The 16369-nt window shown below is 31.9% G+C and overlaps 1 protein-coding gene across 2 annotated transcripts in view; it reads right to left on the bottom strand.

The window, feature by feature from the left end:
• Positions 1–16369, bottom strand: part of USO1 (USO1 vesicle transport factor) — a 66761-nt gene that overhangs the window by 43773 nt on the left and 6619 nt on the right. For both annotated transcript variants that reach the window (XM_006198247.4, XM_015251114.3), the window contains exons 2-4: positions 10808–10894; positions 10666–10730; positions 4996–5072 (exon numbers count right to left, since the gene is read on the bottom strand). In XM_006198247.4, the coding sequence (XP_006198309.1) occupies positions 4996–5072; positions 10666–10730; positions 10808–10894 (229 nt within the window). The remainder of the gene's footprint in view (positions 1–4995; positions 5073–10665; positions 10731–10807; positions 10895–16369) is intronic.

Here is a 16369-nt window from a genome sequence, read left to right as displayed (position 1 = left end):
AAAATTTGGAGATATTCATCAAGTAGGCAGTTAATTAAAAACAAGCTTGGCTGTCAGTGGATAGGTTTGGGTTAGACATATACATTAGAGTGATAAACATAATAATGATTTAAAGTCACAAGACTGGATGATAAAGGGCATCTACAAAAAGCTTACAGCCAACTCTACACTTAATGGTAAAAGGCTGAATGCTTTCCACTTACTATGAGGAAAGAGGCGAGAATATCCACTTTCACCAATTCTAGTCAGCATCATACTGAAGATGCTAGTGCCACAGGGCCACAGGCATACAGATTGGAAAGAAGTAAAACTGGATTTACAGATGACATGTTTGTCTATGTAGAAAATCCTATGGAATCTACAATAAATCCTATTAGAACTAATAAGTGAGTTTAGCAAAGTTGCAGGATAAAAGGTCAATATACAAAATTAACTGCATTTTTACTTACTGGTGATGAACAATTAGAAATTAAAATTTTAAAACAGCACCACTTAAAACAGCATCAAAAAGTATTAAAGACTTAGGGATAAATCTGATAAAACCTGTATGACTTATACTTTGAAAACTCAAAAATGGTGCTGAGAGAAATGAAAGAAGACTTAAATAAATATATATACCATGTTCTTGTATTAGAAGGCACAATACTGCTAAAATGTTTTGTCTTCTCCAAAATCAATCTGTATATTTAACAGAATCCCAATCAAGATTTCAGTCAGCCCTTTGTAGAAACTGACAAACTGATTCTAAAATGATATGGGAATTGAAAGGACCAAAAAGATCCAAAATAATTTTGAAAAGGAGACAAAGTTAGAGGACTTAACACTACATAATTTCAAGACTTATAAAGCTACAGTAATCAAGACAGCATCATGTAGGCAAAAACGACACACACACAGATCAACAGAATAGTAAGTCCAGAAACAGACCTATTTGCTCACAGGCCTAGTCATAAGAGTTAAAACTATAAAACTTTAAAAAGAAAACATAGGACAAAATGTTAGTGATTTTAGATCTGGCAAAGATTTCATAAATAGGAAACAAAAGGCCCAAATTATATAAGAAAAAAAAGGTAAACTAGACAACCAAAATGCAAAATTTTGTTCTTCAAAATACAACGTTGGAGGAGGGTACAGCTCAGTGGTCCTGGGTTCAATTTCTTGTACCTCCATTAAAATAAGTAAATAAATAAACCTAATTATCTCCCTTCCAAAAATAAAGCAAAACATATCTATTAAAAAAAATACAATGTTATGAAAATAAAAAGGTAAGTCACAGATTGGGAGAAAGTATTTGTGAAATATATATCACAAGAACTTTTATCTGGAAAATATACAGAACTCTTACAACTCAAGCATAAGAAGACAACTCAGTAAAAAATTAACGAAGGATTTGAATAAACACTTCAAAGAAGAAAGGAATATGTATGGCAAATAATAGCATGAAAAATTATTCAATATAATTATTCGTTATGAAAATACAAATAAAAACTACCATGAGATACAATTTCACATCTATTAGAACAGCTAAAATTTTAAGACTGATCATATCAAGTAGAAGAGTATGAAGAGGAACTGGGATTCTCATACACCACCGTAGGAATGTAAAATGGTACAACTACTTTGAGAAACAGTTTGGTAGTTTCTTATAGAGTTAAACATACACATACTGTATCACTTAGCCTGTGTATTTATTCAAGAGAAATGAAACACACAAAAACTTGTACATAAAAGCTTTACGTTTACCAGCTAAAAACTGCAAACAATCCAAATGACTACCAACAGGGGAATGAATTAGCAAATTATATAAATTCATACAACAAAATACTATTCAACAATAAAAAGTACATCCATATTTTTTAACATCTATCTGCATCCTATGAACTAGTTATGTAAGTTATAAGATTTAATAAAGAATCTAGTCAGAAAAATGGCCATAATTTATTAAATTAGAAATCTTTGGAATATAAAACAAAATGTATCAAAAAAAGTTCTGCTATCCAACTTACTAGATCATACTGTATAAGTTACCTGATCTCTGGGTTTTCATTACCTCATTTTTAAAAAAGAGAAAAATATCACCTACCTCACAGGCTGCTATGAGGATCAAATAAGATAATGGGCATAAAAGCACTGTAAAATTTAAAGCTCTGTACAAATATAATGCTGATCTGTACTACCGAATAAGGAAACAGCATTGTCACAAGAGTCGAGGCATAAATGCTCAGTATTTTCTGCTCTCAAACAAGGGGTTCGAATGTCACAAAAGGTAATGTGACACACCTAATAAGTTAGTTTCTTTGTTAGTTTTTTGTTAGATATAGGCAACTTTGTTATGTACCATTTTAAACCTACTTTAGGTAAGGATTTTCTCTTCCTCATTTGAAAAATTTAGGGACCTCAGGAAAAATGATAAAATTAAACTGGGTTACTTTAATTATGAGGAAAAGAAGTATCAATGTTAAAAGGAAATAGAACTTGAAACGGATCTCAAAAAAAAAGACAGACAATATTGATGAGTTTTATAAATTAATACAAAAAAATGTGAGTAAACAGATATTATTGTGCATGCATTATTTTAAAGGGACAATATCAACATATAAGTATTTCAAACTGGAATACCTTCCAGTTCTTACTGAATGTACATAAAATTTGTTTGTATGTATATAGATATTCAAATACTATTTTTACTTTTAAATAAACTGCCTCAAAATTTTTTCCCAGGAACATAAAAAGTAATTCAAATAGATTGTCCTACCAGACCAAAAGCTTTAATTATGCTAAAGCATGTTAAAATATGCACTAGAATATTTTCTGTGTTCTGAACAATCGATTTAGTAGCCATTGAAATATAAGCAGTAATATAAGATTATCAAATATTCCTCTTTAATTAAGGGATTCTTATATAATGAAACAAATCTCAAGTTTTTTTTACCAGCCAGAAGAAACATTACTTGATAGTATCCTTTTATATTATCAGAAATTATGCCTAAAAGCGTTATGCGTATTAAATGCAATCTTTTACCTTCAACATCATCTGAAAAGGTAGACAAAAATAAATAAATAAAAAGTGGGTGATAAAGAAAAGTTTCTTATGTAGTACTATTCACAACAAAACAAATAGGAGCTTAAAAACGTCAAATAATAATATAATCTCTTGGAAGGAAAGATACATACTCATTTTACTCAAGTATCAGAGGTATCCTGACAGAGATATAGCATAGGCTATATCTTCAGGATTAGGAGATAGATTTATTAAAAAATTGAAGGGTTATAAAATATACCCAAGGTAAATAAATCTAAAATGAAGTTCATTGTGTCAACTAAGAATTACCTTTCGATGAAGCAGTAAAGACAAAGTATCAGTAACAGAACTGAAGGCCACATTTCTCAGATCTAGATTTCTAAAAATTGACTCTTTCAGGCTAAGTAAATGTTCAGAAGAAAGTTTAAGTGCATATTTTAATCTTCCCTAGAAAAAATAAGCCTGCTAGTGTTTTTCTCCAAAGAACCGTTTATCCTGTTTCATCCAAAGGATCATTTTTAGATACTGAATTAAAAATAAAAGCCCAAATACATAAAGAGCAAAAATCTGGATTTTAAACATTATTAGATTATAAATTTATAACAAAGGAAAAACACCTAACTGCTGCTATACAATTTTTTAAAATACAAAAATTTTCCAGTATAATCTAGAAAAGAGCTAAATTTTCAATCTGAAACTACTAAGAAAAAATGAAAGAAAAAAAAAGTCTTCTTCTTTAGTGTTTTCTAATAAGTGTATTGCACCTTTTTTTCTCATCTGAGAAATGACTAGGAGAAACAAGAATCTTTTCCTTCAAAGTGTGTTCTTGTGCATAATGTATTTAACTATTGTCATATGATTGACAGCCTCTTTTTCCAAGAGAACCAAATTATATTTACTAAAGATTTTTCACCCCTCAGAAATTAATAAAGTTGTCAGCTAGGTATCATAGAAAAACAAGTATTTAAGAAAAAGGATATTTAAGGCTAAGAAATTGTGACTATTCAACACAACACAGTTTCAAATGTTCCTATTACTGGTGTTTTGTGAAGTTAATGTCTACCTATATTTCTGCTCTACTTTCATTATAATAAAATATGTACAAACTCAATATCATCTACATTTCTTTATGACTTATCTACTCAGATTTTGAAAGACCTTAGAACTTCAGTCTGAATTAGACTTATAAAATGCATGATTATGTCCACTCTTCTGATTATCTAGAAAAATGAAAAACCTAGATCCAACTGCAGCAGCCAATCTGGTATGAGGATACCACTCTTCAATAGCACTAAAATGTTACACAATGCATGTTTTTACAATACATAGAACAAATTGTACACAGATTTCCAGTCAAGTATTTCACAGTTGACAATAAACATAAATGACTTAAGTAAACGACTACCTTAAGTATGCAAGTAATTTGAAACAAAAAAGAAAAAGAAGGATGTACTAAAGGGATGTGTGGATTTCAAGCTGATTCATATCATTTCACACCAATTAGATTCAATGTAAAGAAAACTTCTAAATTTAAAAAATTGTTGCTCTTTATAAATTAACATGTCCTATGTTAAAAGTTTAAGTATATAATACGAAAAAAAACCTTCTAACTTCATACTGCTCACCAGATAACATATAAATAAAATAGCTTAGTTTTCAATCAATAGCCAAAAAATGATTACATAATCTAGAGATTACTAACATTCATTATGCTTAACTAAAACCAAATACAAAGAGGGGGAAAAATATTTTTTAAAAAAGAAGAAGCTAATTCCATCTCCAAATCACATATAAAGCAACCGTCTTAAAGATATTTTTCTGGAACTAAGCTAACATCTTCCATTTATTGATTTCAAAGAAAGAAAGAAAGAAAAAGAAACATAAATAAATTTATAAAATAAACTCAACTTTAAATCAAAATTGACACAATCCAGTTAATTTTATGCACAGAAAACACAGTAAAAAAAACTTACCTACTTCTTCTTCTTCATCATTAGATATAATATTATATAGTGTGTCCAAAGCATAACCTATTATTTCAGAATCCGAACTGGAAGAAACAAAAATTATTATATTTATACACTGATAGTTAGATTATACTTGGTATGACTATTTTAGACTCTTATTTAGCAAGATTGTATAAAACATTAATTCCATTTCTAAAAACTTACCCCAACAGAATATCAGAGTGCAAATTATAAAGAAATATAAAGGTTCAGTTTTTACTTATAATCATGAAAAATTAAAAGCAACCTAAATGTCCAATACTTTTTTAAAGATGTGGTAAATCCATACATATAGCAATGATTAAAAAATGTCTTTTCAAAGAATGTTTAACGACATGGTAATTAAAACACCCTTGATTTAATGCCAGTAGGAAAAAATTAAACAATTAAGGTACAAAATGATCCTATTTAGCAAAAAATAAAGATAAAGATACATTCATGTGTGTCTACATACATTTTAGAAAAACCTTAAAAATAAATTTGTAAAATAAACCCAACTTTAAACAGTAAAATTAGTACAACCCAGGTAATTTGTAAGTCTGTGTGTTTGTTTATATATATGTTTTGTAATATTGTTTATATAAACATAACAGTATTATCTCTAGTTGGACTACTAGAATTTGTTTCCTTGATAAGTATTTTATTTTTAAAAAAAAAATCCCATGGTAAACATGAACTGTTTATAATGTGTCGAAGTATAAGATTTTTAGTCATTGATAAACAGACAAATTTTGAAAGCATAATGGATGATGATGGTATTTAGAGTGGAAAGCAAAGTGAGATACAGGTCACAAAGATTTAACGAATATGAAGAAGTGATTGGGAGCGAAAGCAAAGATGAGGGACAGATGGGGTCACAACCAGAGGATGTAACTCTCAAATGAAGTGGGTTTTTAACATTATTATTACTTTATCTTGTTTTTGAGAAATTTTGAGGGACATCTTTTTAAGAAACTATCGAGAAAGCAGGAATAGAAGGGAACTTCCTCAAAATGAAAATCCCACAACATCATATGTTATGGTGAAAAACTAAATGCTTTACCCCTACGATCAAGAACAAGATAATGGTGTCTCCTCCAGCCATTTCTTTTCAAAAGAGCTGGAGGTTCCAGCGAGAGCAGTTAGGCAAGAAAAGGAAATAAAAGGCATACAGATTGGAAAGGAAGAACTAAAACTACACCTATTCACAGAAAATATGATCTTGTACATAGAAAATCCTAAGGAATTCATTAAAAAACTACTAGAACTAGTAAACAAATTCAGCAAAGTTGAAGGACACATGCTTAATATAAAAAAAAATCAACTGTACTTCTATATACTAGTAATGAACAATCAGAAAATGAAATTAAGAAAACAATTCCACTTGAATAACATAAAAAGATTAAGATATTTTGGAATAAATTTTACTCAAATACAAGACTCATACACTGAAAACTATAAAATACTGTTGAAAGAAATTATCTAAAGCTCAAAAAAATGAAAAGACTTTTGTGTTCATGAACAGGAAGATGTAATGTCACTAACATGGTAACATACCCCAACTTAGTTTATAGTTACACAATCCCTATAAAAATCCCAGGTGCCATTGTTACAGAAATTGACAAGCTGATCATAACAACTGTATGGGAATGCAGGATAGCCAAAATAATCTTCAAAAAGAAGAACAAAGTTGAAGCACTCATATTTTCCAACTTCAAAACTTACTACAAAATTACAGTAATCAAGATTATGGCACTGATATAAGGACAGACATACAGATCAACAGAGCAGAGTCTAAAAATAAAGCCTAACACTTAGTTCAATTGATTTTTGGCAAGGATGCAAAGACCATTCAATGAGGAAAGAACAGTCTCTTGAACAAACGGTTCTAGGACAACTATATACATATATGCCAAAAAATGAAGTTAGATCCCTACTTCACATCATATACGAAAATTAACTCAAAATGTGATATAAGACCTAAATGTAAGAGCTAAAAGTATAAAACTCTAGGAAGAAAACACTGGCATAAATCCTTAAAGCCTTGGATTAGGCAATGGTTTCTTAGCTATGACATCAAAAGCATATGCAAGAAAAGATAAAACAGATAAACTGGATTTTGTCAAAATTAAAAACTTTTGTGTATCAAAGGACACTATCAAGAAAGTGAAAAGACAACCCAAAGAATGGGGGAAAAATTTTGCAAATCATGTCTGTTAAGGGAGTTGTATCCAGAATATACACACAATTCAACAATAAAAAGACAAGTAACCCAATTAAAAGCAAAGGACTTAGACATTTCTCTAAAAAAATACACAAATGGTCAAAAAGCACATGGAAAGATACTCAGTATCACTAGTCATTAGGTAAATGCAAGTCAAAACCACAATGAGATGCCAAGTTACACTCACTAGGATGGCCATACAAAAAAAAGGGGGACAATAACAAGTATTGGTGAGGAGAAATTGAACCTTTATACACTGCAGATAAGATATGAAATGGTGCAGCCACCATGGAAGTGTTAGGTAATTCCTCAAAAAATTAAACAGAGAGTTACTACATGACCCAACAACTGGATTCCCTTGTATAAAACATGTTTACACAAAAACCAGTACACAAATATTCATAGTAGCATTATTCATAACAGCCAATAAATGGAAATATCTCAAATGTCTGTCAACAGATGACTGGATAAACAAATATGACCCATCCACACAATGGAATATTATTCAGCCATAAAAAGGAATGAAATACTAATGCATGCTATAACATGGATGGACCCTGAAATATCACGCTAAGTGAAAGAAACCAGACACAAAAGCTGCACATTGTATGATTTCATTTATATGAAGCATCCAAAATAGTCAAATCCATATAGACAGACAGTAGATTAGTGATTGCTAGGCACTAGTGGGGAGGAGAAAATAGACAACGACAACTAATGGATACTCGATTTCTTCTGAAGTGATGAAAATGTTTTGGAATTAGTGGTGATAGTTGCACAACATCATGAATATACTAAAACCATGGAAATGTACAGCTAAAAAAAAAACTATCAAGGTGTCATAGTTTGGAAACATCAGTGAGGAAACAGACAACTTTCAGGCCCTGAGTGTGGGACTTGGGAGAATGAGCAGTCTCTGCTCAAGATGGCTATAAGAGAAGCAGACTCATGCACAGATGGGAAGTTTCAAGCTATGACAAGTAAGGGAACACAGCTCTGTGATGCTTGAAGGATTCTGAGAGGCCAAGAGCAAAAGCAAAAAAAGTAATGACGATCAGAAGTGGCAAAAGATGGCTGCAGAATATAGACCTCTGCAATCCATGAAGTTAAGACAACACTCACAGAACATTCTGAAAACAGGAGACAACAGATGAGCATTGGAGGCAAGTGGAAAGAGAATTCAGCACAAGAAAAGGAATGAAACACAAGAAAGCTCATAGGAGTTTGGCTCTGTTGCCTAAGAGGCATAATAAAACACCCATCAGCCTCTAATGTGATCAATTATTAATTCACACATTCAGAAGGCTATATGATACACACTTTATATAAGAGGCTGCCTTCTTTTCTGATGGTCTTAGGCGAGAACTCATTTCCTTGCCTTTTCCAGTTCTAGAGGCACCCTTTCTTCATCTTTAAAGAAAGTGAAGACAGAAGGAGACCTTCTCCTATCACTTTATTCTGCTCTCCTCTTCGGCATTCCTATTCCACTTTTAAGAAACTTTAGGATTACATTGGGCCCACCTGCTTAATCCAACATAATCTCCCTATCTCAAAGTCTATAACTTAATCACATCTCTGAAGTCCCTTTTGCCATCTAAGGTAACATTCATAGGTTATGCTGATAGGGTATGAACATCTTTGGAGGACCATTATTCTTCCTGCTACAGCTGCTTACTCTGTATTGATGGATTTATTCAAATGCATTAGAATTACTTGGCTCTGAAAGGTAGCCATTGTGAGTTACACTGTCTGAGGATGTTAGGAAAGGCTTTAACTGGTATGAATAAGCAGTTGGGCATTGCCGAAATAAAATTAAAAAGAGGTTATGAGCATAAAAAAGCTTATATGCTTTGCTCTGTTTGAAAAACTTGGACTTCACACTGCACTGAGCTGGTGAAAGGCATTAAATAGGCGAGTGATAGATTTACATTTCAGACAGATTATTCTTGAAATGCATACCCTGAATGGAAGGCCAAAGAGATCAGAGGCAAAGAATATGGTTTGGAGGTGGTGGTGGTTTTAAAATATGTCAAAAAACTCTTTGATACAGCTCTCTTCGAAACGTGGAATCTAATTCTCCTCAAGTGTAGGCTATATTTATTAACTTGCTTCTAGTAAAATAGAATGTGATGGGATTGATGATATGTGACTTCTAAGACTATGTCCTAAAAGGCACTGTGGCTTCTCTTTGTTCTCTCTCTAGGATCACTTGCTCTGGGAGAAGCCAGCTGCCACATCATGAGGATACTCAAGCAATTCTTTAGAGCAACAAGGTGAGGCAGGCGTCTTGCCAACAGCAATGTGAGAGAGCCATCTTGGAATGATATCCTCCAGCCCTAGGCAAGCCTTCAGATGACTGTAGTCCTGGCTGACATCTTGAATACAACCGTATGAGAGACCCTAAGCCAGAACTACCTAGCTAAGCTACTTCTGAAATCCTGATCCACAGAAACTGGGACATAGTAAATATTCTTTTCAGCCAGTAAACTTTAAGGTAATTTGTTATGTAGCAATAGATAACTAATACAGAGGCTATGAAAATAGTTTATGTGACTGATATTGAGAGCCAGAACTAATACCAACAATGGAAACCAAGAGAATTCATGGATTCCAGCTGTTTTTTGGCCTGGATGGCATAACAGGTTAGGGAGAGAGATGAGTTCAGTACAAATTCTCTAGTTTCTTGCTTGACTGGAAAGGTGCTATCAACTGGTATGAATCTGGGTCAAAAGGCAGTTAAAGGGAACGGCAGGGGCAAGCAGAATAAGGGTTAGACAATTGGAGATAAATCAACTTTTGAACACTCTGAATTTAAGATACTTGTGAGAGATCTTGATATGGTGGAAATATTCACTGAGCAGTTAAAGCTTGTAAGATACATCTAACTAGAGGTAAGATTTGAAAGTTATTCATGCACAGTTGTCAGTTAAAACCAAAGATGCATATATAATCTCTTAAAGAGAAACTGAAAGAACTAAAAATAGGCAGAGTGATCTTTTTCTTAATACATGTTCAGATGTAACACTTCACTCTATTAATATAGTTTATTTATTAAAAAAAATCCACCAAAAAGTCTGGATAACTGATATACCATAATACACATATTACATTAGAGAACAGTACATTGTAGTATATCTAAGTGAAAATCAACAAGTCCTTTTGCCCAGTTCAAACTTCCACTTTTATGCCTTTAATTAGTAGTTACTTTATTCCACTTTTATATAAGAGAAAACTCTCAGCCCCTGGCGGTTGAAATTGTCTGTCCTAATGTTTGGCACAACAATTTGCACCAAGTGTCCAATAACTATTGAAATGACAACTGAAAATAAAAACTTAATAGCCTTAATATGTCTATCATTTCTGGAATAGTTACTCTAAAACAAATTAATTAAAATTTCAAGAAAAATTAGGGAGAAAAATCATTAGAGACATACCGATCTGTTTGTAAAACATGGATAAGATGTTCCATAGCTTGAATACCCACTTCCAAGCGATATTTCTGCAGAAAAGAAAAATATTATTTAAGTAACTAATATCCATCTTAATGAACTTAATAACTGATGAAGTGTTACAGACCTTAGATAATGATTTGAGAGCACGCACAGCATTTCTTCGATCATCCAGTAAAGTAGATGAAGCTACTCTGTCACAAAGCTTTTGAATCTGTTATGGAAAAATGAAATATCATTAACAGAATAAAAGGAACAAAAAAGAAAGTTTCCCCCCAAATTTATACTATTAATTTTGAGAAATAAAATCAACAAATGTGATGTCATAGAAACAGTATTTCACAAATCTAAATACGTATTTAGGTAATATTATAATCTCATTACAGAGATCAAACAGATTTTTCAGAGAGACTTGAAAAATGAAAGTGTGGAAGAGCAGTCAAATAAAGTCAGTCATATAAACTGAGGAATTAGTTTGAGAAATTAGAACCAGAGCTTTCTAAACAAACTTATTATAACTTTTTGAACCATGAGGGGTGCATTATCCATTAGGATTATGGTAGAAAATGAGAAGTTAATAAATTTCTTAAAATAATGATTGCTTACATCATAACTTCACCCTGACACTTCCACTATATATTTGAACAAGAAAAGTCAGAACTATTTACCAAAAATTTAAAGTTTTAAATGTGCCTCAAAATCTAGAAAGATCAAATACCATTATAAAAGCTTTTAATAAATTTTGCAGGAATTAAGATTAGAACTGAATTTAAATTAAACCATGGAGGATTACTGACAATAGGAAAAAACTGGAAACTGTCCGTCAAGAGAAGAAAAACTAAATAAACTGTGGTACATTCTTCAGTGGGCTACTATGCAGCTACTCAAAAGAATTAACTGTACTGACATGAAAACAGTGTGACTTAATAAATAGTGGGGGAAAAAAGAGCAAGTTGTAAAACTATGTAAATTCTGAGCCTTCTGTAGCAAAAGCACCAAACTGTGTATACGCAAAATTGCATTAAAAAAGAACTGGGTAATTTAAAATTCTAAAACTTCCAGAAGAAAGCACTGGAGAAAATCTTTGTGACCTTAAATTAGGCAAAGTTTTCTCAGACACATACTAAGAGTACAATCCATAAAAGAAAAACACAGTTTGTACTTCATCATTCTTGTTCTTCAAAAGACACTGTTGAGAGAATAAAAAGATTAGCCACAGAATGAAAATGCCTGGAAAACACCTGATAAAGAACAGTTTTTACTACTACTATATTCAGGTCCTTTTATAGCTCTAATAGTTACTGTTTTATTATGTTATTATTCATTCTTTAGTGACAGCTCTAATTAAGATTCTATAAATAAGATTTTGGCATACCACAAACTTTTGCACCCTATGTGTTGAAATTAATGGTGTATAAATATTTTTTGTTTTCCAAACTATGTTCTGCAGATTTCTAGCGTCCCAGAAGATATTAATAGACTTTCTATGATCACAGAACCAGTGGGAAACACAAGGTTACACAAAATTAAATAGGTTTCTGCACTGCAGGATTTCTAAGTTTTTACTATCCTGATTTGCATTTCTTCATACTGTAGATGCAGTATGTTAACCAAGCCTAGCTTGACTTTCTGTTTTTATTTATTCTAACTGCTCACATTTAAAAATTATTCTATCTTGAACTGTACTTTCTTCATCATAATTATACGTACTTTCCAAAATGGAAATAAAAATTTCTCTTTATTAAATAACTGTTTGATACTTTATAATTTTTTTTTAACCATGAAAAACTATGTAGTTATCTCTTAAAAACATGAGCCTCAGTACTCTCAGCTTAAAGAATTTAAGGGCAAAAATAGGTTTCCTAAGCATGATTATAATTTATTCTATTTGGGTCTTCTACATCTTTTGTTAATTTTTTTTCTAAGTAGTTTAGAGTTGTTATTACGACCAGGAAGGCATTTTCTGCTTCTTCCTAGCCCTAGACCTCAAGTACTGGTTCCAGATATGAGATTCCCATCTTGCTTAGAATACTTAGTGCCAGTATCCTATGAGGTTTGAACTCTAGGGTCAGTCCCATCTTTGGTGAATAGAGAGACTTGTATTAAAATAAGAACTTCCATGTTTTGAAGCTCTTTAATCATTATTTGTTGAATGTGGAAACGTGAAAGCTATTTGATGCTGGCGGAGACACTTAGCTTTAGGAATATTGGAGGAAAATGATCACAATCCTACAATCTGGGGGTTTGCTTTGTTTTTACTTTCAATCATTTGTGTTCTAACATGCAAACATTTGAGCCTTAATTTAAAAAAAACTTTTGAGGTATACACAAATATAATAATCTTAGTCATTATGGAGATAAATGTAAGTTAGAATAGCAATGTTATTTTCAATTTTTCAGACTCACAAAAATTAAAGCAATAGTACTATATACTATGTGATTCCATTTTTATAAACAAGAACACCAAGCAAAACTAATCTACATTATTAGGAGTCAGGATGGTGCTTACTCATGGGGCAAACAGTGATGCAGTAAGCACAAAAGAACTTCCAGGGTGCGAGTAATATTCTGTTCCTTGATTTGGGTGCTGGGTGTGTTCAGGTTGTGAGGTTTACATACATGACATGCACACTTTTCTATATACTTCAATAAAATGAATTTTAAAATAGAACTCTACAGGACAGACAAAGATACAGATTAATAAACTTGTTTATATTCTATCAAAAGGAAAATAACCTAAAAAAGTGGCAATTTGACAAAAGCTATTACAACTTAAAATATTCATACCCTTTCTGCCAGGCATTCTTACTTCTCGAAATTTATCCTTTAAAAACATGCCCACAACTACACAATGTTATATAGTAGAATGTTCTTTGTAGCAATATTTTTAACGGCTAAAAAATAAACCTAGCTTCTGCCACATAAGAATATATTAAATAAGAAATCTGTGACCCAGAAGAGGGCCCTCACCAAACCATGCTGGCACCTTGATCTCAGACTTCCAGCCTCCAGAACTGTGAGCAATAAATTTATGCTGTTTATTGAGGAAAAAAGGAGGAGAATCTAAAGGTTCATTCATCAATCAGAAAACAATTAACTAACATATGGTATACATACACTATGCAGTTAATCAAATGAATGAAGCAGATCCAATGCACTGACATGAAAAGACATCTAAGATACATTAAGTGAAAAAAGAAAACTGTTAATAGTATATTTAGTATGAACTCATTTTGGTTTAAAACTGTATCATTAATAAACTAAGTGAACATGTATAGAAAAAAATTAAGACTATGCACGATACTGTCTTTTAGTGGTTGCTGAAAATATTCATTTTCTACATTATTTCTGATGTTTGAATTCTGATAATGAACAAGTATTACCTTTATAAACAGAAAAAGAGCAGTCATGGAATAAAGTGAAATGGTACTGGAATTTCTGGGGTATTTTCATGACTGAATAAATTCATCTTTTAGAGATGCTATCTTCACTCTACTGATCAAAATAACATGAAATCAACTTGTAATTGGTAAAAATAAACTACCATAATAAAAAATCCTCAGTTGGCTCCCTGTTGCCTATAAGGTAAAATCCTATTTTTTTAGATTAGAATGCACAGTCATTACTCAATCAATAAACACACACTGAGTACACATGTATTTGTTCTCGTGCTAACCGTAATAAGATATGGTCTGGACCACGAAGAACATGAACAGGAAGACAATTGTGTAAATAAAGTATAACAAGTTAAAAGTATCTAAGTTAGTACTTGTAAAGCAGGTGCACAAAAGTAAATCAATTCTATCTGAAAGTGAAACTGCTACAGACTGAATGTTTACTTTCCTGCAAAATGCCTATGTTGAAAGCCTAACCCCTAATGTGACAGTATTAGGAGGTGGGGCTTTGGGGATGTGATTAGGTCATGAGAGTGGTGCCCTCATGAATGGAATTAGCACTCTTATGTAAGAGACCCCAGAGAACTCCTTCAAGCTTTCTGCCACATGAAGACACAGGAGAAGGTGGCGGTCTATGTACTAGGAAGCAGACCCTCACTAGACAAAGAATGTGCCAGCACCTAGATCTTGGATTTCCCAGCCTCCAGAACTATGGGAAATATGTTTGTTGTTTAAGCCAACTAGCCTATTATATTTTTGTTACAGCAGCCCAAACAGACTAAGACAGATACTGTTTAAGAATGGTATTTAAACGATGCCACTCTAGAGTCAATAACTAAAGGATGAGTAGTTCCTCAGACAATATTGGGAAGGAATGCCAAGCATAGAAAATAGTGTTTCAGAACAGAATTTATTTAGAATAAGAAAACTGGCCTAATTTGAGTTTTTTAATTTTACACAGCTATGAATTAAAACAGCAATTTTCCACTGTACGCATACATATATATTTCTTCTATTAAAATAAGGGAGATTCTAAAATGTGAAAACTTTCCTTTTACAATAATCCTAAATGCTTGTTATTTCTGGAAATGATAAGATCTAAAATAATGTGGAGAAAAACAGCAATATGTAAGATTAAACTGTTAGCTAGAACTAGATTATTTTCTAATGAGTTCAAATTATATACCTGCTTCAATAGGCTCTGATTAATAAGGAAGTCAGTTTTTTTTAAGAAGGCTGTAAAATGTAACTTAAAAATTAGTCATTACTTTAAAGTGTACTATTTATACATAGAGAAATAAAATCCATTCATCCCTGAGTTTGGATAAATATTATCTACTATTTTTAAGACTATAAACATGCTTTTTATCTATTAAACTTGGGTTACAGCAGCAAGTACATATTATTCTCAATTGGGGATTTTAATCAGAACTTTCTCTGTGACTTAAGACAATTAAACTCAGATCAGTCAATCATACTGCAACCAGTAAGAGTCAAAAATGAATATAAGAACAACTTACTTATCTCAAACCATAATGAAGCTATTTCAGATACTTTCTGTCAAGCACCAAGATGGTCTTTTTCATTTTAGTGATTTCTGATGGCAATCTAAGACTAACTACAAGCTTCTCTGTCTTTTTAAACAAAGAACATAATTATACGCTTTTGTAGCATTTAAACCTAAGTCCTCTCCAGTATCAGATATAGGGATGCTTTAGATGTTTAACTAAAATAACATAAAAGTCTTTGCATAGTACCTGGCACCTATAAATGTTCAATAAATGTTAACAAATTTTACTATTACCAAACTTCTTATGACTACTTTGTATTAGCCTATCAGGATTTTGGCTGTCATTTCCATCATATATGTTTCTAATAGACCATTCAAATTTTGCAGATTTTAATTTGCTATGAGTGAAAAATCTGACAAGTAAGCTAGATAGTAATATCCCTACAACCCCAAATAATTCAGGCTTGAAATCAAGATTGAGTACATTTGCAACTTCTACTTTTGGTACGTGAAGGTCAACTCACTGGAAACAGACTGAAGTGCAGGTAATGGGTAGTAAGAATGAAGCAAGCAGAAAAGTAGAGAAGCAGAATGAATGAGGATGTTATTATCAGAAGGAAAAAGGACAGTATTTCAGAGTTGAAAGATGTTTATTCAGACTCTGTTATCAATATGCTTTTATAGTCTATTAGAAGAGAGCACAATTAAGAAAAGCAAATAAAAATGTGGTTTTTAAAATAATTTCTAATAAAGTAGCTCTATGTTTTAACATGCAAAGCTCTCC

This window comes from Vicugna pacos, chromosome 2 (assembly GCF_048564905.1).
Source record: "Vicugna pacos chromosome 2, VicPac4, whole genome shotgun sequence".
Classification (NCBI taxonomy): Eukaryota; Metazoa; Chordata; class Mammalia; order Artiodactyla; family Camelidae; genus Vicugna; species Vicugna pacos.
This window is presented reverse-complemented; position numbering and strand designations above follow the sequence as displayed.